The 23,222-nt window shown below is 45.1% G+C and overlaps 1 protein-coding gene across 1 annotated transcript in view; it reads left to right on the top strand.

Moving 5' to 3' along the window:
• Nucleotides 1–23,222, top strand: part of Ziz (dedicator of cytokinesis protein Ziz) — a 573,699-nt gene that overhangs the window by 522,908 nt on the left and 27,569 nt on the right. Inside the window, exon 34 of the mRNA XM_068386849.1 lies at nt 23,165–23,222. This exon is cut by the window's right edge and continues 62 nt beyond it. Within this exon, the coding sequence (XP_068242950.1) occupies nt 23,165–23,222 (58 nt within the window). The remainder of the gene's footprint in view (nt 1–23,164) is intronic.

The following is a 23,222-nucleotide window of genomic DNA, read 5'->3' as shown; positions in this document are numbered from 1 at the left end:
TTTTTGAGTCAGATCCTTGAGAGGGCACGAATCATTGTCCAAGTTGGAGGCAAAATGGAGCACCTTGTCCAGGGACCAGGAGATCGGTTTTGGTGGGGGTGCTGGGCGTAGACGAGCGCATGCCTTCGGCAGTTTATTGAAGATGTCGCTGGACAGATCAATCTGGAAGGCGTACATTAGTGGTCTAGTCAAGGCCGATTTGCAAGTAGAAATCGTGTTGGCTGCCAAGCCTTGTCCATGAAGGTGAATGAAGAAGGACATGCAAAAATCGATGGTGATTTCCGTAGGATTTTTTGCCTTGACGAATGAGACCCATTTTCTCCAGGATGATTCGTATTGCCGTCGTGTGGATTCTGTCTTGTATTCCTCGAGGAAGTCGAGACTCTTCTTCGATATCCCGAACCTTTTCTTCACGGCTAGGGAGAGAAAATCATGAGATGAAGGTCCCTGACTTTCAATGATGAAGCGAAGACAGTCGACTTCTGTACTTGCTGGGAGAGAACTGGGCCCGGGAGAGGGATCAGCGTAGGTTGTAGCTCCAGGACTAGGGGGTACCAGTTGGTCCGAGGCCACTTGGGAGCTACTAGGGCTGCTGTCCCTTTGAAGGTTCTCAGTTTGGAGAGGACTTTCAGCAGAAGGATGGTGGGAGGGAACAGGTAGATCTTGGACCACCTGTTCCAATCCAGTGACATGGCGTCCACTGCTTCTGCCTTGGGGTCCTTGTATGGGGCCACATATCGAGGAAGTTGATTGTTGTCGCTCGTTGCGAAGAGATCGATCTGAAGTTCTGGGACTTGGTGAGAGATGAAGGAGAATGATCTTGCGTCTAGAGACCATTCCGACTCTATCGGGCTTGTCCGAGATAGAGCGTCCGCCGTCAGGTTGCGGAATCCTTGTAGGTGAACTGCAGACAGGTGCCATTTCTTCTTCTCTGCCAGACGGAAGATTGTCAGAAGCACCTGATTTATCTGGGGCGATCTTGAGATCGAACTACCACCGAGTTGTCTAGGGTTAGACGAATATAGATCGAGGGAGGCGGGGAGAGTTTCTTCAGAGTTAGAAGGACCGCCATGTCCTCCAAGATGTTGATGTGAAACGTCTTGAATAGGGGAGACCATGTTCCTTGAGCCTGTTTTTGGTGGGAGTGACCTCCCCAACCCTCCAGCGAAGCGTCCGTGTGGATGTTGAGTGATGGAGGTGGGTGTTGAAGAGGGATGGACCTTTTCAGGGCCTTTGCTTCCGACCACGGCTTTAGGAGCAGCCGAAGTCTGTTTGGGAGCCGTCTCTTGAGGTCTCTTCGAGCGATGGATGCGGAACGTCTCCAGACTCCCGCGGCATCCTTTAGCTGTGCACGTAGCACTGGGTTTGTCACTGAGGCGAACTGTAGAGAGCCTAGAACTCGTTCCTGCTGACGTCTTGAGATCCGTTTGGATTTCAGCAGTCGCTTGACAGACCCTGCTATTTCCTTCCTTTTCTTCTGGGGAATGGAAAGGCGGTGTGACTGAAGGTTCCACTGGATTCCTAACCATTGGAACTTCTGAGCTGGAGAGAGGCGAGATTTCTTCGCGTTTATCTTGAATCCCAGGTGTTCTAGGAACTGGGTGACTTTGTTGCAGGATCTTAAACAATCCTCGGGCGATTGAGCCCAGACTAGCCAGTCGTCGAGGTAGGCCATCACCTGGACGTCTCGGAGGCAAAGCTGTTGAACGATGGCGTCCGCCAGCTTTGTGAAGATCCGAGGGGCCACGTTGAGGCGGAAGGGCATGGCCCTGAAGGCGTAGCTTTTCCTTTGGAGTCGAAATCCTAGGTAGGAGGAAGCGTGGTGGTTCATTGGAACGTGCCAGTAGGCATCCGCCAGGTCTATGGAGACCGTGTAGGAACCTTGAGGCAGAAGGGTCCTTATCTGTTGAAGAGTCAGCATCTTGAACTTGTTGTTCGCTATGAACTTGTTGAGGGGGGATAAGTCTAGAATGACTCTGAGCTTGTCGGAGTCCTTCTTGGGGACGCAAAACAGTCTCCCTTGGAACCTGATTGACTTTACCCTCCTTATCACCTTCTTGTTCAAGAGATCTAGGACATATTCTCCCAGAAGGGGGGTTGATTGTTGGAAGAATTGCTGGAAGGTTGGGGGTGGTTGAGTCCAACTCCAGCCTAGACCCTTCTTGACGATGCTGTGTGCCCAGGGATCAAAGGTCCAACGATCCTGGAATTGGCGGAGTCTTCCTCCCACCGGAAGCACTTCATTGCTTCTGGTGTCCCGAGGGTTTACTGCCTCGGCCGCTAGCTCCCCTTCCTCCTCTGCCTCTGGAGGGACGTCGAGATGCGTCTCGGCCTGCACCTCGAAAGGTAGTCGTCTGTTGCTCGAAAGCAGGGGTGAAAACCGGCGACTGTGACAAGACCGGTTGGGTGACCAGCTGAAAGGTCTACTGTGGCTGAGCTGCCACTTGGGGAGTAGCGGGTCCCGGAAACTGCCGTCTCTGTTGACGTTGCTGGGGTTTCTGCTTGGAGGATTTCCTCTTAGGTTGAGGGCCGTCGTCCTGAGAGGATTTCCTCTTCTTCGACATGCCCCACTTGTGGAGAAGGTTCCTGTTCTCCGTGGCGGCCTTGTCGATGATCTCTTTCACAAGGGCAGAGGGAAAGAGGTGCTTACCCCAGATGTTGGAGGAAATCAGCCTCAGGGGTTCGTGTCTCACTGTGGCACTGGAGAACACGAATTCACGACAGGCTCTACGAGCCTTCATGAAGCTGTACAGGTCTTTAACTACAGTGTCAAATGCGTTTTGGCGAGCACCATGTAGTGATCGGGGACTCTAGTGTCACCGGCCATGACATCGAGCTGTACCTGGAGGGACATGGATGCGGCGAGCCTTTCCTTCGTGTCATGTTCCCGACGAAGGAGATGGTCATTAAGTTTCGGGAGGTCTTCGTTAAACTGACGTCCAGCAACGTCAGGATCTAGTTTCCCCACCACAAAAGTATGCTGGACATCTTTCCAGTGTCGAACATCGGGGGGAGTAATCAGGGAGAAGGGACTGCACTCCTCCAGTGCAGGGCAAGGTTTCCCTTCTTCCACTGCTTTGTGTACCGCAGCGAAGGCCTTTTCCATGAAGGGGAGGATCGCATCATCTGGTGCGACGTAGGTAGGGTGCTTCTTGCTCAGCGCCGGAAGCTTTGAGCAGATAAAACCCCTACTTTTAACAGCATTGGCCAGCATAGCCTAGGCCTTCGGGAGATCGAACACTATCACCTCCTTAGGTTCGGTCTCTTCTCTAGAGGCAGGTTTGGATCGATGGGATGGGGTCCGGGGTGGCGGAGGTAGACGGGAGTGATACTTCCGTCGGTGTAGGAGTTGGGGCGGGGGTGGAAGGCGGAGCGACCTCTTGCTCCGACTCGGTGTATTCCACCTGGTCTTCCTCATAGTCCAGTTCTTCGGCTATGAGGTTCCTCTCCGTGGTCTCCGACACCTCCGACATACGTTCCGCGTTGTCGGTATCCAGGCGACACTCGTGCATGGACTGGGCCATGACTACATCGGGTTCCACCGTGATCTGGACGGTGGGGATCTGATCCTTGGGGACCACAGAGTCTGGGGATGCCTTCGGGAAAAGCAAGGCCCTCGAGTCTTCAGTGGCAAGGTATGGTCCAGTGGCGTTCTTCTGGAAGCCACGCACCCATTTGCGTAGCTTCTCTCGAGAAGCGTCCCTAACCTCCGCTGAGGGAGGATTATTGAACGCCTCGACCAGGCGGTCCTTGCAGACTGTACAGTTCTGCGGGTCCCAAAACTTCAGATCCCCTTTCTTGTTGGCGCAAGGGGCGTGGGTCCTACACGCCGTGTGCCCGTAGAAGTGCGGGCGCTTCACTGCACAGAAGCCGTGATCGCACTTCACGTACTCCTCCTGTAATAGAAAGAGAACATGAGTATGGGGCAGTCATAAGAATGACTTATATTCTAAAGTTAAATATTAAAGGATTAATCTTTAACTTAATATTAAGTGGTATAAACAATGTGATGTTTTGAGAGAGGGCGGAAATGAAGGAGACACATACTCCGTGTAACCCGCCCGGCTGGTTACCGTAACCTTATCCATAGGCAATTTGTTTGTGACCGAGGGCACAGGGCAGAATTCTTCATAGATTGCCAGGGAGGCAGGGGGAATTCTAGTAGGAATTGCCAAGGATATAAAACTGGGACTGAGGCCACTCAGACCATAGAATTGGGAACGTAGACGATCCCATAGGGTAACGGTTTCCGGCAACCAGCCGTGCTAAGATACGCACAGCATGCTGGAAATTTGTGATATGCAAGAAGACAGCATGGTTATTAATAGAACGGTAAGAATATACCTATCTATTTATGTAGTCAAACCATCTGGTTGCAATGTAGGGCTATCAACATGAGATGATATCTAGGAAAAGGGGTGCAAGTCGCTTTGACGCCTCCGGAAGGCTCCGGCAGACCGACGGCACGCCGGAGGCCGCTCCAGCAGAGTTTCTGGCATTAGGGAAGACAAATATATAAGTCAGGAGTAATGCCAGGATGGCGGCCGCCGGCACAACGGCGGCACGACGGCTGGAAGCGGCGGCTCCGGCAGCCGAAGGTTGCCGGCTTGGTGACAGGGACAAGGAAGGGCTATAACAGAACCGGACTGCCGGCAGTGGATGCCGGAACTCCAGGGGCCGGACCGATGGACGGACGACCGAAACTATGAGGTATGAGGGAAGGCCATCGGCTGTACGCCGACGGGAGGCGGCAGTCCCTCGGCACACGGAGGACTGACGGCCCAGGGGGCAAGGAATGTGTCACCAAGGGTGGGAGGTGGGTATCACCGACAGGGGAGGCGGCAAGGGACCGGCACCAGAACAGTGAAAGAGACAGAAGGAGGGATGTAGGGGTACGGACACGGACCCCAAGACATCCCACCTGAATGGGTGTACCCATGATAGAGGCTAGCCCTATCACCCAGTGGCAGAGGCCGCAGGCGGCCGGGAGCCAGGGTAGCCCAAGGGAGGGCTAGGGAACACCCAAGAGGGGGAGAACCCCTGCGGACAAAACGCATCCCGTGGCTAACCCCATAGGGCACTATGAAGGGTATATGTACCAGAGCGGACTGCACACAGGGACTCAAGGTAGTCCTATCACTCCACCCTAAGGAGGAGTTGTAGGACAGGGGACAGATGGGTATAGACTAACCTAAGTATAGGCTAGGCCATACAAAAGATAGGTGGGGAAGGGAGAAGAAGAAGGGTCTTCAATAGGAGAGGCTCTGTACCAAAGCGGCCACCAAGGAAGGGAGGACGCTCCCTAGCCTAAGGTTAGGCAGCCTGTCTGAGAACGGTGCATGGGTACCGTTTCAGCAAGGCACAGAACTAACTCCCCCAAGCCTAACCTAGAGCAGGGATGTTACACCCTGAACTAGGAAGGATGGAAGACGTATCGCTATTGCAGGGAAGGTCGGAAACCTAACCTCAGCAATAGAGGAAGGGCAGGCCGTTCCTCATTCTCGGACCCAACCCTAAGGGGGGATCATTCCCTTAGGGAGGACAGAGAAGCGATAGATACTCTAATATGAGCTTGATCCCCTTACGTGGTAGGGGGAGCAAGGCTACACAGAGGGAATGCCCCTAAGGCAGGGGGTGAAGGAAGCATATAGGGGTCCTACATTTAGGTTAGGTTAGAAAGGCACACTATCAAACCTATCCCCTATATGGTCCCTGAAAGCGAAAACATTTGCATCACAGTCAACAGTCATAAAATAATGCCACTATCTTCATAACTAAACCTAGGATCACTGAAATATATCATGCATGAACACTGATAATAGGCACTCTGGCCTAGGGGCTAGACTAGCGAACTGGTATGGGGTCAGTCGATGACCAATAAAAGAGCGTCAAAACACGATATATAAAGTTCCTAGCTATGAAGACTAAATAACTAATAGTATCGATTAGTTAAAGAGGCCGTAAAACGCTGTTGAGGCTAGCTAAATAAGGCATGCAAAACAACAGCGACGCCATAAAATGGCGGGTCCGGTAGTAGCACAGCTCTGCCACAAAACATAAAATATCTCGAAAAGTAAAAGTTACTTTACGGTCAGAGCTTATTTAAACAATACTGGAACCTTGTACTCAACTTTCCAGAAGAAGGCGAGGCCGAGGGTAGAGACATGGCTAAGATGCAAGTCGATAAGATACGCACAGAGAAAAATCCGTCTAGTAAGGCAAGCTACTAAGCGAAGGATGAGGACGGACGTGACGTCATTTAGCAATGGCGCCCGTTTGTTTACGTCTCGAGTACCAAAAGTAGCCACGGACGAGATTAGCTGTGGAACGGCTCCCCAGCTATTCTCCGCCCCTACACATCGAAGTGTTAACTCTATGTGGGGTGCAGATAGCTATGTGGCGCGTTAATACATGCGTCCCCTGTTGATATACGATGTCTTAAAGGGAAACCTTTAGGATACTCGCTCCAGAAGTTAGAATTCTGTGATAACCTGTGGTTAAATTCTCTGGGAATATCTAGTAGTTATATACCCAAGGAAGCTACCAGAAAGGAACCTTGAGCTTGAGCCCAAAAAATCTCTTATTCCTGATCTAGATATTAATCTGTGGCACCATCGTTCAATTAGTTCATTATGCATGTTGCATAAGATTTTTCATTATTCTGACCATCCTTTACATTCAGATCTTCCTGGACAATTCCATCCTGTTCGTAATACTAGGAATGTAGTTAATTCTAATAGTCAGGCCTTCTCCATCACGTTGCTCAATACTACACAGTATTCCAGAAGTTTTACTCCAGCTGGGACCAAGTTGTGGAATGATCTTCCTAATCGGGTAGCTGAATCAGTAGAACTTAAAAAGTTCAAATTTGCAGCAAATTTTTTTTATGTTGAACAGGCTGACATAAGTCTTTTTATAGTAATATATGAATTATTTGTTTTAATGTTGTTAATGTTTTTTTTTTTTAATATTTTATATTGATTTTTCATTGCTTCTTATATCGTTTATTTATTTCCTTGTTTCCTTTCCTCACTGGCCTATTTTTCCCTGTTGGAGCCTTTGGGCTTATGTCATCTTTCGTTTCCAATAGCATCTTTCGCTTCCAACTAGTGTTGTAGATTGGCTAATAATAATAATAATAATAATAATAATAATAATAATAATAATAATAATAATAATATGAGTGAATTTATAATTTGAAATTTTAATATTACAAAAGTCAAAGGTGAACAATCCAATTCGAAGGACATGCAGCTGAAATTAATTTGAGTTTGGGTAATAATTCTGGTAAGACCTCCCTGTAATAGATATCTAGATCCTAATCTTGGGGATTGTGATGACAACACTCCCACGCCATAAGATCAGAAAACTACAGGTAATCCGTCACATATTAAACCCTTTACTACGAGGCAACGGATCCATCCACAGTAGCTAAATAACGGATTTTGAGCGAAGCGAAAAATCTATTTTTGGGTGAGATAGCCATGGCGTCCTGATGGAAGGTTCCTTTTTGGTAGCTTCCTTGGGTATAAAACTACTAAGATATTCCCAGAGAATTTAACCACAGGTTATCACAGAATTCTAACTTCTGGAGCGAGTATCCCAAAGGTTTCCCTTTAAGACATCGTATATCAACAGGGGACCGCATGTCTAAACGCGCCACATAGCTATCTTCACCCCGAACAGAGTTAATGCTTCGGTGTGTAAGGGTTGAGAATAGCTGGGAGCCGCTCCACAGCCAATCTCACTCGTGGCTACTACTGATACTCGAGACGTAAACAAACGGGCGCCATTGCTCAAATGGACGTCACGCCCGTCTTCATCCTGAAGCCAGTTGCTTGCCCAACACCATGATACAGTAGAACAGGGTGGGATCTAAAACTGGACGAAGTAGCAGGGAGGGTCCATCAGGACGCCATGGCTATCTCACCCCAAAAATAGATTTTTCGCTTCGCTCAAAATCCGTTTTTTTGGGCTCAAGCCATGGCGTCCTGATGGAAGAATACCAGAGAATCAATGTATCGTGGTAGATTTTCCCCTAATAGTAAGTGCCAAGGCATTGACAAAACAGCATAGCAATCTTTAATAAGGGACCATAGGGAAGAAGCATCCTGCCCCCCCTTGGCAGTGAAGTTCCCATGGGCCATGCCGACGTCAAAGTGGTATTGAAGGGGCTATCATCCTGATAGAAGAACTTGAAGAACTTGGAGATGAAGCCGAATGTTTGGTATTTGTATAGAAACATTCTGAAAATTAGACCAGTGGTGGTTGGGCACTGTGTATTGAGAGTGATGGTTCATCTCCCGGGTAATAAAAGTAAGTATTCGTGTTGGAACCTTACATAATCAGAGTGAATATAAATTAAGAGTTAGCATCTTAATTTCTTCATAACCATAAGGAAAAGGGGGAATAATAAAACTATGACAGGCATGTATTTCATAGTAAGTAGGAGCTGATTGAGACGCACAGGTAATAAAATAGAAATTTTATTTCACAAATGCAGAAATTAAATAATTTACAGCAATAAGTAAAGTTCATTTACAGTAATTATAATGTACATAGTAATAAAGACTTGCTCTTGAATCTGAAAAGGAATTTCAAGTTTATTAGTAGGCACTCGTTCTCGAGGAACGCAAGTCTTTGATTAAAAAACACGTCATGCTCAGGGCATGCGGCACTTGTGTGACAACTATGACATTTCACCTGGGATAAGAACAGTTATAAAAGCACTAAGTGTTTTCGACATCACTATGAATCGCTCGAGGGTCAACATAGGCACCCGAAGAGTTAGAGTCCCAAGTAACTCACTGTTCTACGCAGAGTTAGGTGCAGGTTTCATAACACTACCTGCGGCTACCACAAAATGTTTGACTTCGTGCACTTGTTTCGCATAATGTTTAAAGAAAAACTCGCGAGGACTTCCAACCCGTGAAGTTTTTAAGGCTTTCAAAGTCCATACTCTGAAAGAAATTCAGAGATGATGCCACTTTTCTAGGATCATGACCAGCGGGTGTACTGTTAGGATCCGCTCTGCGAATGAAGTAGGTGATTTTCGCTCTTAATTGTTTCAGTGACAGGTCGCTGCCCGATGTTTCTCCTTTGAAGAGTTGGCCTCCACCAAAGTTTGAAGTTCTGCGAAGATAGACCTTGAGGCTCTCTACTGGACATAGAGAGGCATCCTCCTTCAAGAGGCATATTCTCCAAGGGCCCCTTCTTTTGGTGGGTAATTCATTTTTGGCGAGAAACGTCGGATCAGGGGAGAGGGTAACTTCACCTGTATCGGTAAACAGGATGTGTCCATCCTCTCTTGATAAGCCACTATTTCGCTGACTCGAGCTCCTGAAGCGAGAGCAAAGAGAAAATATAACTTTCTGAGTCAGATCCTTGAGAGGGCAGGAATCATTGTCCAAGTTGGAGGCGAAATGGAGCACCTTGTCTAGTGACCAGGAGATCGGTTTCGGTGGGGGTGCTGGGCGTAGGCGAGCACATGCTTTCGGCAGTTTGTTGAAGATGTCGCTGGACAGATCAATTTGGAAAGCATATAGAATTGGTCTGGTCAAGGCCGATTTGCAGGTTGATATCGTATTGGCTGCTAATCCCTGTCCATGAAGGTGAATAAAGAAGGACATGCAGAAATCAATCGTGATTTCTTTAGGATTTTTTGTCTTGACGAAGGAGACCCATTTCCTCCAGGATGATTCATATTGCCGTCTTGTGGATTCGGTCTTGTATTCCTCTAGGAAGTCCAGACTTTTCTTCGAGATCCCAAACCTCTTCTTTGCGGCTAGGGAGAGAAAATCATGAGATGAAGGTCCTTGATTTCGATGATGAAGTGAAGACAGTCGACTTCTGTACTTGTTGAGAGAGAACTGGGCCCGGGAGAGGGATCAGCTTGGGCTGCAGCTCCAGGACCAGGGGGTACCAGTTGCTCCGAGGCCACTTGGGAGCCACTAGGGCCGCTGTCCCTTTGAAGGTTCTCAGTTTGGAGAGGACTTTCAACAGAAGGTTGGTGGGGGGGAACAGGTAGATCTTGGACCATCTGTTCCAATCCAGTGACATGGCATCCACTGCTTCTGCTTTGGGGTCCTCGTACGGGGCCACATACCGAGGAAGTTGATTGATGTCGCTCGTTGCAAAGAGATCTATCTGAAGTTCTGGGACTTGGTGAGAGATGAAGGAGAACGATCTTGCGTCTAGAGACCATTCCGACTCTATCGGGTTTGTCCGAGATAGGCATCCGCTGTCACGTTGCGGAATCCTTGTAGGTGAACTGCAGACAAGTGCCACTTCTTCTTCTCTGCCAGACGGAAGATTGGAGAAGCACCTGATTTATCTGGGGCGATCTTGAGCCTTGGCGATTGAGACAACGAACTACCACCGAGTTGTCTAGGGTTAGACGGATGTGGATCGAGGGCGGCGGGGATAACTTCTTTAGGTTAGAAGGACCGCCATGGCCTCCAAGATGTTTATGTGGAACGTCTTGAACAGGGGAGACCAGGTGCCTTGAGCCTGTTTTTGGTGGGAGTGACCTCCCCAACCCTCCAGCGAAGCGTCCGTGTGGATGTTGAGTGATGGAGGAGGGTGTTGGAGAGGAATGGACCTTTTCAGGGCCTTTGCTTCTGACCACGGCTTTAGAAGAAGTCGCAGTCTGTTTGGAAGCCGTCTCTTGAGGTCTCTTCGAGCGATGGATGCCGAACGTCTCCAGACTCCCGCGGCATCCTTTAGCTGTGCGCGAAGCACTGGGTTTGTCACTGAGGCGAACTGCAGAGAGCCTAGAACTCGTTCCTGCTGGCGTCTTGAAATGCGTTTGGATTTCAGCAGTCGCTTGACAGACCCTGCTATTTCTTTCCTTTTCTTCTGGGGGATGGAAAGGCGGTGTGACTGAAGGTTCCAGTGGATTCCCAACCACTGGAACTTCTGAGCTGGAGAGAGGCGAGATTTCTTCTCGTTGATCTTGAATCCCAGGTGTTCTAGGTACTGGGTGACTTTGTTGCAAGATTTACACAATCTTCGGGCGATGGAGCCCAGACTAGCCAGTCGTCGAGGTAGGCCATCACCTGGACGTTTCGGAGGCGGAGCTGTTGTACTATGGCGTCCGCCAGCTTTGTGAAGATCCGAGGGGTCACGTTGAGGCCGAAGGGCATGGCCCGGAAGGCGTAGCTTTTCCTTTGGAGTCGAAATCCTAGGTAGGAGGAAGCGTGATGGTTCATTGGAACGTGCCAGTAGGCATCCGCCAGGTCTATGGAGACCGTGTAGGAACCTCGAGGCAGAAGGGTCCTTATCTGTTGAAGAGTCAGCATCTTGAACTTGTCGTTCGCTATGAACTTGTTGAGGGGGGATAAGTCCAGAATGACTCTGAGTTTGTCGGAGTCTTTCTTGGGGACACAAAACAGTCTCCCTTGGAACCTGGTGGACTTTACCTTCCTTATCACCTTCTTGTTCAAGAGATCTAGGACATATTCTTCCAGAAGGGGGGTTGATTGTTGGAAGAATTGCTGGAAGGTTGGGGGTGGTTGGGTCCAACTCCAGCCTAGACCCTTCTTGACGATGCTGTGTGCCCAGGGATCGAAGGTCCAACGATCCTGGAATTGGCGGAGTCTTCCTCCCACCGGAAGCACTTCATTGCTTCTGGTGTCCCGAGGGCTTGCTGCCTCGGCCGCTAGCTCCCTTTCCTCCTCTGCCTCTGGAGGGACGGCGAGAGGCGTCTTTGCTTGCACCCTTGTATGAGCCTCTACCTTTGGGACGAAAGGTAGTTGACTGTTGCTCGAAAGCAGGGGTGAAGACCGGTGACTGTGACAACACCGGTTGGGGGACCAATTGAAAGGTCTGTTGTGGTTGGGCAACCACTTGGGAGGTAGCGGGTCCCGGAAACTGACGTCTTTGTTGACGTTGCTGGGGTTTCTGTTTTTGGGATTTCCTCTTAGGTTGAGGTCCGTCGTCCTGAGAGGGTTTCCTTTTCTTGGACATGCCCCACTTGTGGAGAAGGTTTCTCCGTGGCGGCTCTGTCGGTGATTTCCTTCACGAGGTCAGAGGGAAAGAGGTGTTTACCCCAGATGTTGGAGGAAATCAGCCTCCGGGGTTCGTGTTTCACGGTAGCACCTGCAAACACGAATTCACGACAGGCTCTCCGAGCCTTTATGAAGTGGTACAAGTCCTTCATCACGGTCATCAGGTGGGATTTGGAGAGTACCATGTAGTGGTCTGGTACTCTGGTGTCACAGGCCATGATTTCAAGTTGGACTTGATGAGATAAGGATGCTGCGAGCCTCTCCTTCGTATCTTGTTCCCGACGAAGGAGGTGATCGTTGAGCTTAGGGAGGTCTTCATTAAACTGACGTCCGGCGACGTCAGGATCTAGCTTTCCCACGACGAAAGTATGCTGGACATCCTTCCAGTTTCGAGCGTCAGGGGGAGTTACTATGGAGAAGGGTCTGCACTCCTCCAGTGCAGGGCAGGCTTTCCCTTCTTCCGCAGCTTTAAGGCACGCAGCTAAGGCCTTTTCCAGGAATGGAAGAATCGCACTTTCAGGTGCGACATAAGTAGGGTGCTTCTTGCTCAGGGCCGGAAGCTTAGAGCAGGTAAAGCCCCTACTCTTGAATGTGTTGGCTAGCATAGCCTGGGCCTTTGCGAGATCGAACACTATCTCTTCCTTCGGTTCGGTCTCTTCCTTCGAGGCAGGTTCAGAGCGCAGACGGACGTAACAGTCCGGGTAGGCCTCAAAGTTTGGGAAGAACTCCACGTCTTCCAAGGGGACCGTGCCGATCTTATCGCTGACAAAGATCCTGCCGGTCGCGATCACCATATGCTCAGCATACCTCCACGGGTTGGCATGTGAGCAAGCGGGGAGATCCTTAACCGAAATCCTCTTCGGTTCTCTGGATCCTATCATGGACCTGATGGACTCCTGATTCTCCTTCAACCTGTCGTCCATGACGGCTCTAATCAGTCGGATCAATTCTTGAGTGGAAAAAGAGGGATCCGGGGTCGAGGAGGTAGACGGAATAGACACTTCCGTCGGTGTAGGAGTAGGAGGGGGGATGGACGGAGGAGCGACCTCTTGCTCCGACTCGGCGTATTCCACCTTGTCTTCGTCATCTTCGGCTCCTTGAGCCATAAGCGTCTTCTCGGTGTCTTCCGAGACATCCGACATCTGTTCGTCATCTCCGGAATCCAGGCGACACTCATGCATGGACTGAGCCATGACAACATCAGGTTCCACTGTAAGTTGGACAATGGGAATCACGTCTTTGGGTACCACTGAATCAGGGGAGGCCTTAGGGAACAGGAGGGACCTCAATTCTTCTGTGGCCAGGTAAGGGCCGGTGGCATTTTTCTGGAAGCCACGCACCCACTTGCGTAGCTTTTCACGAGAAATGTCTCTGACCTCCGCTGAGGGAGGGTTATGGAAGGCGTCAGTCATGTGAGCCTGGCATACCGTACAGTTCAGTGGATTCCAAAACTTCAGATCCCCTTTCTTGTCGGCACAAGGGGCGTGAGTCCTGCAAGCCGTATGCCCGTAAAACTGCGGGCGTTTCACAGCGCAGAAGGCGAAGTCACACTTCATTTGCTCCTCCTGTGGAAGAAAGAGAAAATGAGTATGGGGGAGTCATAAGAATGGCTCTTAAACTAAGTTAATATTAATTATTAATTTTAACTTAAAGAAGGGTGTGATGCATAGAGATTGAAATAGTAAAGAGAACATACTCCATGCATCTCGCCCGGCCGGTTACCGTAAGCTTTGTCCTTGGATAATCCGAGACCGAAGGCACCGGATAGTATTCTTTAGAGTTCCATAGGGCAATGGAATTCCGTGGAAAAACCAAGATTGGGACCGAGATCATTCGGTCCCAAACTAGGGGCTAGAGGGCCTCCTTTTAAGGTAACTGCTTCCGGCAACCAGCCGTGCAAAGATGCACGCAGCATGCTGGAATTAGAAGAGTGCAAAGAGACAGCATGATCCCTAACAGAACAGTACCAAGGTATTGATCTTAATAGTGGAAACAGTCCATCTGTTTGCGGTATAGGGCTATCAGTATCATATGATAGCTAGAAGAAGGGGGTGCAAGTATTCTTGACGCCTCCGGGGGTTTCCGGCAAGCCGCCGGCATGCCGGAGGTCGCTCCGACAGAGTTTCTGGCATCAAGACAGACAATATGTAAGTCAAGAGTATACCAGGGTGGCGGCCGCCGGTACAACGGCGGCACGCCGGCAGGGGAGCGGCGGCTCCGGCAGTCGGAGGATGCCGGTTTGGTGACTGGGACAATGTATAGCGGAACCGGGTTGCCGGCAATAGATGCCGGCACTCCGGCGGCCGACCGGCGAGCGGACGACAAGCTAGGAGGGAGGAGAGCCGCCGGTAGGAGCCGGCGGCAGTCGGCAGTCCCCCGGCACACAGGGGGCTGGCGGCAAGGGTAGGGAGAGTCACCAAGGTAGGAGGCGGGTATCGCCGACTGTGGAGGCGGCAAGAGACCAGCACCCGGATAGGGAGAGAGACAGGGGGGGGGAGGGATGCAGGAAGTTCAGTCATGTACTCCGGACATCCCCCCCCTGAGAGGGTGTACCCATGATAGAGACAGGCTCTATCATCCAGGAGCAGGGGTCACAGAGGACCGGGAGCTAGGTAGCCCAAGGGAGGGCTAGGGGACACCCAAAGAGGGGGAGCCCCCCATATGCAGAACACATCTAGAGACTAACCCCATAGGACACTATGAAGGGTATATGTACCAGAGCGGACTGCACAGGGAAGCTCGGGTAGCCCTACTACTCCACCCTAAGGAGGAGTTGTAGGACAGGGGACAGGTGGGTATAGACTAACCTAAGCATAGGCTAGGCTATACAAGAGATAGGTGGGGAGGGGAGTAGAGAGAAGTCTTCCAAGGAAGGGTTTCTGTACCAGAGCGGCCACTAGGGAAAGGGAGGACACTCCCTAACCTAAGATAAGGCAGATCGGCTGAAACGGTGCATGGGTACAGTTTCAGCAGGGAACAGAGAAACCTTCCTAACCTAACCTAGAGCAGGGCTAAAAGTCCTGAACTAGGGAAGGTAGAAGACATATCGCTATCGCAGGATAGTCATAGACTAATCCTAGCCATAGAGGTAGGGCTAGCCTAACCTCACTCTCGGACGCAACCCTAAGGGGGGTTCATTCCCATAGGGAGGACTGAGAGGCGATAAATACTCCATTAGACACTTGATCCCTTTACTCAGAAAGGGAATCAAGGCTAATTAGAGGGAATGCCAAGGCAGGGGATGAAGGAAGCATATAGGGGTCCTACAAGTAGGTTAGGTTAGAAAGAGACACTAACTAACCTATCCCCTATATGGTCCCTGAAGGCGAAAAAACATTGCATCACGGTCGAAAGTATTGTAAAATAATGCCCCTATCTTCATAACTTAGTCTAGGATCACTAATAAAATCATGCATGAACACTTATGTACAGGCGCTCTGGCCTGGGGGCTATAGAAGCCGACTGGAATGAGGTCAATCGATGACCGATAAAAAGCGTCGAAACACGATATAAAAGTTCCTAGCTATGAAGACTAAATAAACTAATGTATTCGATTAGTAAATAAGGCCGGAAGCGTTGTTGTGGCTAACTAAATAAGGCATGCATAACAACAACGACGCCATAAAATGGCGGGTCCGGTAGAGGCACAGCTCTGCCACAAAACAGCAATTATCTCGAAAAGTAATATTTACTTTACGGTCAGAGCTTAACTAAACAATACTGGAACCTTGTACTCAACTTTCCAGAAGATGGTGAGGCTGAAGGTAGCGACATAACGTAGATGCAAATCGATAAAAGGAGCACAGGGAAAATCCGTCTAAGTAAGGCAGCTACTAAACAAAGGATGAAGACGGGCGTGACGTCATTTGAGCAATGGCGCCCGTTTGTTTACGTCTCGAGTATCAGTAGTAGCCACGAGTGAGATTGGCTGTGGAGCGGCTCCCAGCTATTCTCAACCCTTACACACCGAAGCATTAACTCTGTTCGGGGTGAAGATAGCTATGTGGCGCGTTTAGACATGCGTCCCCTGTTGATATACGATGTCTTAAAGGGAAACCTTTGGGATACTCGCTCCAGAAGTTAGAATTCTGCGATAACCTGTGGTTAAATTCTCTGGGAATATCTTAGTAGTTTTATACCCAAGGAAGCTACCAAAAAGGAACCTTCCATCAGGAGGCCATGGCTTGAGCCCAAAAATGAGATTTGTCACCATTGGAAGTACATGCACACTTACTCTATAAGCTACATATCCATGTTCATTTGTTTGGCTGCTGATTATAGTATAAATTTTTCATAAGTTTGCTTTATTTTCTATTGTATTTCATGCTAAATAACCAAAATATTCTTTCCATTTATTGTAAAGTGAATATCAAATAATTTTTCAGAAATTTGTTTTTTACCATTTTACTCTAAATATAATGGTAAAGCACTGTGATGTTATGTACAAATATATATATATATATATATATATATATATATATATATATATATATATATATACATATATATATATATATATATAGGCCTATATATATACATTGAAGTAACAATGTCATTCCGTAATAATTCCACGATAAATAGCCGTCGAAAGATTTAAAACTACTCGTTTGTAATTATGGAGTTTATACAGAAATGTAATGAAAATATCCATTTGTTTCCTTTGACGCAAGAAGTATTCTATGATGTATAAGTATATAACATTTGATAAAAACTTATCTTCTAATGACAAAAATAACATATTTCTGCCCCTGAGAAAGAGATAGAGAGAGAGAGAGAGGTGTAATATCAATTTAGTTCATTAGACAAAGGGTTCGTTTGTTTTTCTGTTGTTCCGCCTCACGTGTGATTGGCACTATGAGCTGGATATTTCCTGTTTTTGGTATTTCTCGGTCTTAGAACTAGGGAATGTACATGAAAGAACATGACAAATACTGCGTAATGTCAGTACTGTAAATGGAAATATTGATAGTATGCTAACTTTTACTTGTGAAAACAATGAACAATACTAATATGAAATATATTATATACCTAAGACATGAAAATTATTTTATTTTGTAGAAATGATAGTTAAGAAAATAAGAAACAAAATAAGAAAAAATTAAATCATATCGTGTATCATCGTGTTTACAACAAATGGGATAAGTGATACGATACTGTATTGCAGAAATATCTAAGATCTGTGAAATGCAAATAAATGATGTAGGGAATTGGAAATTTATGAAAAATAAGGGGAATATATACAGTAATACCTACTGTAGACATACGAGTGCTCCAACATACGAGCATTCATAAATACGAGCTAGCCTGCGAGCAAAATTTTGCATTGAGATGCGAGCACAATCTTGAGATACGAGCACGCTTAAAGATGGTAACGTTAAGTAGCTGAGCGGTTGGGAGAGCTCTAAGCTTGCATCACTCATTCATTTCATGTGATCATTGACTTCAGTCCACGTCTCCTGTGTTGTCTTTGCATTAATATACGGGAATTTTACTGTATATTTGTGAACATTCTTCATGATAAGGGATAGATCCTAAGAAAGTAAGTGGTGAAGTTGGTAGTGGGAAGAAAAAATGCATTATGGCGATAGAGGTGAGACGTGAAATTATTGAAAAACAGGAGCGTGGTGTCCACGTGAGGGAGTTAGCATGCAATTATGAGCCGAATACATAAACAATATTTGCAACTCTCCAACAGTACAAAAATGCAAGGGAAAAAAGAGATATGAATAACAACTTTTTAAAAAATGAAGCTATGTTCAATTAACTTGATTTTAATTTCAAGTGTTACTCCATGTATAAGGAACAGTAAATATGATACTGTCCAAGTCTTTCTCCTTCCCTTCCTCCCTCCTCCTCCTCCACACACACATTGCCATTGGTCATTATCGTCTGTCTCGAAGGTAAGAACTCCATGATAAAACCTAATTTTATTGCATATCACAGTAATCATTTATATTATTTTGTGAGCGTATATAAAGTATGTTTATTCTGTACAGTATGGTTATTAAAACCATGTTTTTCCATTGTTATTATCATTGCTTTGGGTGTTTTTAGATGGCGGAAATGGGTGAGATTTTTTTCAGTTATTTTATAAAGGAAAAGTTGAATTAGGATACGAGAAAATTGACATACGAACTTGGTCCAGGGACGAATTGTACTCTTGTCTCAAGGTATTACATAACAGTATATGATTGAGATATATTCAGGTAATTATTTATAATATGGAGATAATTTGGTGTGATTTTAGATATAAGAGTGATAAGCAGGTGTTCAAGAGACGTTAGCTGTTTAACAGTTTATTAGTAACTAACAAAATATTCACACCAGACATGTAAGCAGAACTCATTGTTGACAACTTAGGATAACAATCCAATTACAAAACAAGAATACAAGGATAAAATACCAATTACATCTTTAAATACATTTTGGTGGGAAACGTATATGTATCAAAGATTGTTCAATGAAACAGAGCTTATAACAACTTGCATGACTGGTGTTTTGGTGGCATTGTGGGCGCCAGTCAGAGGGAGAGATCAGGGTGTGGTTGAAGACAGACATAACGACATTGCATAGCACAAAAGGCTTTCTGTGTGATTTGAACACTTATACCAACATGGAAGTACACTAAAATAGCTCTTACATAGTCATGAATACACACTAGAATTGCAAGTGTTTCAGTTGTGGGTGTGGTGAGATGTGAGAATTCCTACATCTCAAAGTTGGGGGTGTCAGAAAGGCTTTAAGTAATACCTCAGGTAGGGAATGTCACCATTGTCTAGAGAGTGTGGTATGTTTGATTTTACATGGTAACATAAAACAGACAAGAATACCTCTTTCAAAAGCATGAATAAAGGCTAGAATCCCAAACACTTTGTTGGTTGGGTGTCTTGTAACTCGAAAATATTCAGGATAAAATAGTTTGAGACATGAATATTTTCATTTCCTCTGAGGGATAACTCCAAATGAGTGTAAAACTACTAAAGGAATTTATATAATTTTTTAAAGGTGGTATTCCCAATAATTCAATTTAGACTCGATACGTTTTTGTAAAATATATATATATATATATATATATATATATATATATATATATATATATATATATATATTATATATATATATATATATATATATATATATATATATATATATACACATACATGTGGTATTCCCAATTATTCAATTTAGACTCGATACGTTTTTGTAATATATATATATATAAATATATATATATATATATATATATATATATATATATATATATATATATATATTTATATATATATATATTACAAAAACGTATCGAGTCTAAATTGAATTATTGGGAATACCACATTTATGTGTGTATATATGTATATATATATATATATATATATATATATATATATATATATATATATAAAATATATATAAACATCAAGAAAATAAGATTATTTGAAGTCCATTATAACTTTAACCTACCCTGTTCATTTGTACACAAATTTGCACGATCTTTGTAAGCCTAACTTAACATAATGTGCAAGACTAATTGTTGAAAAAAATGTAGCTCAAAAGCACAGGGCAAATCAAAAATTAAAGTGAAACGTAACGGAATTAACTTACACAAGATGAATAGAACATATTGTTGTTCTGTAAACAAAAGATTAGCCAAACAGTGGGTTATATGAAATAAAAAAAGTTAAGTGAATTATAATGGGAATAAGGTACAAAGACAAATGGAACACCTGGTTATTCCGTAAACAAAAGGTTAGTCAAAGAAGTATATAGAATGAAATTAACTTTTTTTGCATGAAATGACAACGAGTAATCTTGCAGCTTCAGGAGAATATACTTGCAAATAAAACCTAACTGTCTGGCATATAAAATAATTTTATGAAACACTGATGTTGCCATCCACCGAACCTGACTCTTCCACACACGCCGCCCAATGAAACTGCCACCCTTCGCCAGCGGAGAAGCATTTGGCTGGTTCCAGTGTGCTGAAGTACAGCTTCGCATCAAGGGTTTGACTAGCTCAAGGAGTGAAGCAGACTATGTCCTCGCGGTAATCCCTGAGGACACGTTCCCAGAAATCTCTGATTGGCTTTGCAAGCAAGGGGACACCATAATAGTGTACAACAACCTCAAAACACACCTCCAGGAGTAGTACAGTACTCACTATAGCCAGCCGCCCTTATAGCCAAGGTTTTTCAGCTCTCTCAACAACTGTTGAGGGACCAAAAGTCTTTGCTCGCCCTCAGGGTAATAACTAGTATCGCTCGTCTGCAATCTGCCACGGACGACTCTCCTCATGAAGTGAATGTATTTCGTGCCCTTTGGGTATGGCACCTACCTAGACCTGTACATGCTGCCATCCCCTATGTCGATATGTTGCCCACCAAAAACATGATGACCAAAGTCAACGCCCTTATGGACAGCCACTTCATCGCCTTTAAGACCTCCATCAACGCCTCCACTCCTGACAAAGAGGACAACTATTCAACATTAATGGAAGCTAATGTGAATGTGGTAGGACACTGACGCCCACCCTGTGACGTGCCAGAGCGGCAACAAAGTTGCTCACCACCCCTATATACCATCCCTGGCTCACACCCAACCAACAACCTCTCCAGCCACTTATTGATGCCCATTGGCCACAGTTATGGTACTACAACTCTAGATTCAGGGCTGTAGCGAAATGTGCGAATGCTAGTCAGTGGCCAAAATACATGTAAGCTTCTACATGATGCAGGTATGGGTGGGTGATTTTGACACGGGTGCTTGCCATTCCCTTCAGCCAAGGCCACTCTCCAGGACACGACATAGTCTTTCTAAGTCTCCGGATGTCCACCTGGTAGCTGCCAACAGATTTGTGATACCCACCCATAGTCATGAAACCCTCGCATTATTGTTTGGAAGCTCCAAATATGATTTGAAGTTTCTTGTTGCTGACGTCACATTGCTAATCCTCGGTGCGGATTGCTTCTCTCATTTCCACCTCCTGGTTGATGTCGCTCACTGACGATAAGTTAACTCAGACTCGTTCCTGTCGACACCTCTTCAAACTGCCCCTTCCGACCTTGCTCTCCACATCAGTGCACCCACTGATGCCTACACCCACCTCCTCATATCGTACCCAGAAGTTTTCCATCCATAACTTCATCAAATGGCCACGATTACTGCCGAACACGGCATTTATCACCATATCAAGAGCAGGGCCCCCTATTTCATATGTATGCCTTTTTAGGGGGGAGCTATGTTCCGCACGTGTTTTCACAATATGCTCATCCACTGTAATTGTATTGGTTTTTTTCATTGTATATCTCGCTCTAAACGTGGCTGTTAACACAACCCGTTTAAGCCTGTCTGTTCTTGAATTATTTTGTTAATTTTTCTAACCTTTTGTATATAAACTTGCCATCCGCTGAAATAAAGTCAGTTGCAATCATCTCGCCTCTCAGTTACAACCTAACGGCTCTCCCGCCCAATATATTACTTTTGAATAAATTTATCTTATCTCTTTCCTCCAGAAACTGTGCAGGGATCAGCAATATGGACATCAGGGGAGGTTCATAGAGTTATGATAATAAAATTTCTTATTTCTATACTGTACCCACTTAATGTTCATATACATGTCCACCCTCCTTTCCCCTGCCTCCTGATGTCAAGAGGATAGGAATAATTTCGACTTTGAAACAAGAGACAAAGAGACTGGCGCGTCAGTTACCACTAATGTCTAGAATGTACTAAGGGCATGTGTTTATGAAAGGGATAGAAACTGGGAACATTAAAAAGTTAAGTTTTACAAGGAAAGGTCAATTGAAGCGAGCTTCTGGAGAAGAAGCTGTATGAACATTAACTGAGTTTATAAATCAGCAATTTTATTATTATTTTTTTTTTGTTTACACCTTACAATTTTGTCAGTCAAATGATTTGCTCTTATTTATAATATTTATAAATAAAAATCATTAATTTCTCATTAACCTTCTTTGTAATAAATCAATAGCAACTCACCCTCAAGAAAAATTTGTTCTTGCCTGTGTAGCCTAAGCTTGCTAATGTGATGTTTGCATAATTGTTATCTGCATTCATTCCAATTTTAGTAGCATACCAGTTTCTTATTCAGAAACCTCTATTTTAAAGCTAAAGAAATAAAGAATATATGTTCAAAGGAATATAGGTTGAATGAAGTGTGTAAACAATTAGTCGCATGACTTAAAAGCCTCAAGATTTTAAATGTAGGATTAGGATGAAGGTTTCCTTTTGGTTTACAGTTTACACTAATTCTTCTGAAAACTGTATTTGCATATTTTTATTATTTTATTATGTCATAACTATAATTGTTTCAGTATTTGTATGAGGTGTTTTTCTTTACCCAAAAATGTATGCATTGTGTTTTTGGGGTGAAATGTACACCCATTTCTCTCTGTTGCACTTCAGGTATTGATATTGTCATCACGTATGTATTCAATTCTTTGATAACTTTCCTGTAGCTGTGTAAAACTAGATTTAAGGCCACAGCAGTTGAATAGTGGTAGGAAATTCTTTGTAACCAGTTATAGTTAAATACATACAGTATATCGAGATTTAAGGAAAATATTATTCTGTTGTATTTTAGCCTTTTTATAATTTTCCCCATTACTTAGTCGAGTTCAATATCTTCAAATACTTAAAACTGTTGGCTCACTCTCTTTATTATCACTTCAACTTTTTATGATTTTATCTCTCACTTCTGATGCCATTGTAGTTGTTCAGATTGACTCATATTTTTCATGGAAATATCATTGCTAAATTTTCTTTTTTAAAATAGGTGCTGTAAAATCTGAAAGCTTGAGTAGGATTATTCATTCTTATTAAAGATATTGTCCTCATATCCAGAGTGCTACATCTTGTTTTCATAATCTTCAGTGGGATTAACTAAATTCAATTTGTATGAAATCACCTGTGAAAGGTTCACATCCTATCAACAGCGTCTTCCATCGCTTATTCTATTAAAAATCAATAATACTGGCCCTTTTTATCAGTCCATTACTTCTTTCCATTTTCTCTTCCTGATGATCATTGAAATTCTCCTCCTGCTGCTGATTTTTCAGGGTCGTACACCCTTTCAGTTACTTTTAGAGTTAGGCAATTAGATTTAATTTAGTTTTATATTTAAAAACTGTATCTTGTTAAAGGTCCTTGAAATGTCTCCCATTGAAGTTGCTATCGATGAAATGGAAAGTCGAGTGAAGG

Source organism: Palaemon carinicauda, chromosome 1, assembly GCF_036898095.1.
Source record: "Palaemon carinicauda isolate YSFRI2023 chromosome 1, ASM3689809v2, whole genome shotgun sequence".
NCBI classification, from domain to species: Eukaryota; Metazoa; Arthropoda; class Malacostraca; order Decapoda; family Palaemonidae; genus Palaemon; species Palaemon carinicauda.
The sequence above is the reverse complement of the archived record's forward strand: the minus strand, read 5'-3'. Positions and strand labels throughout refer to the sequence as shown.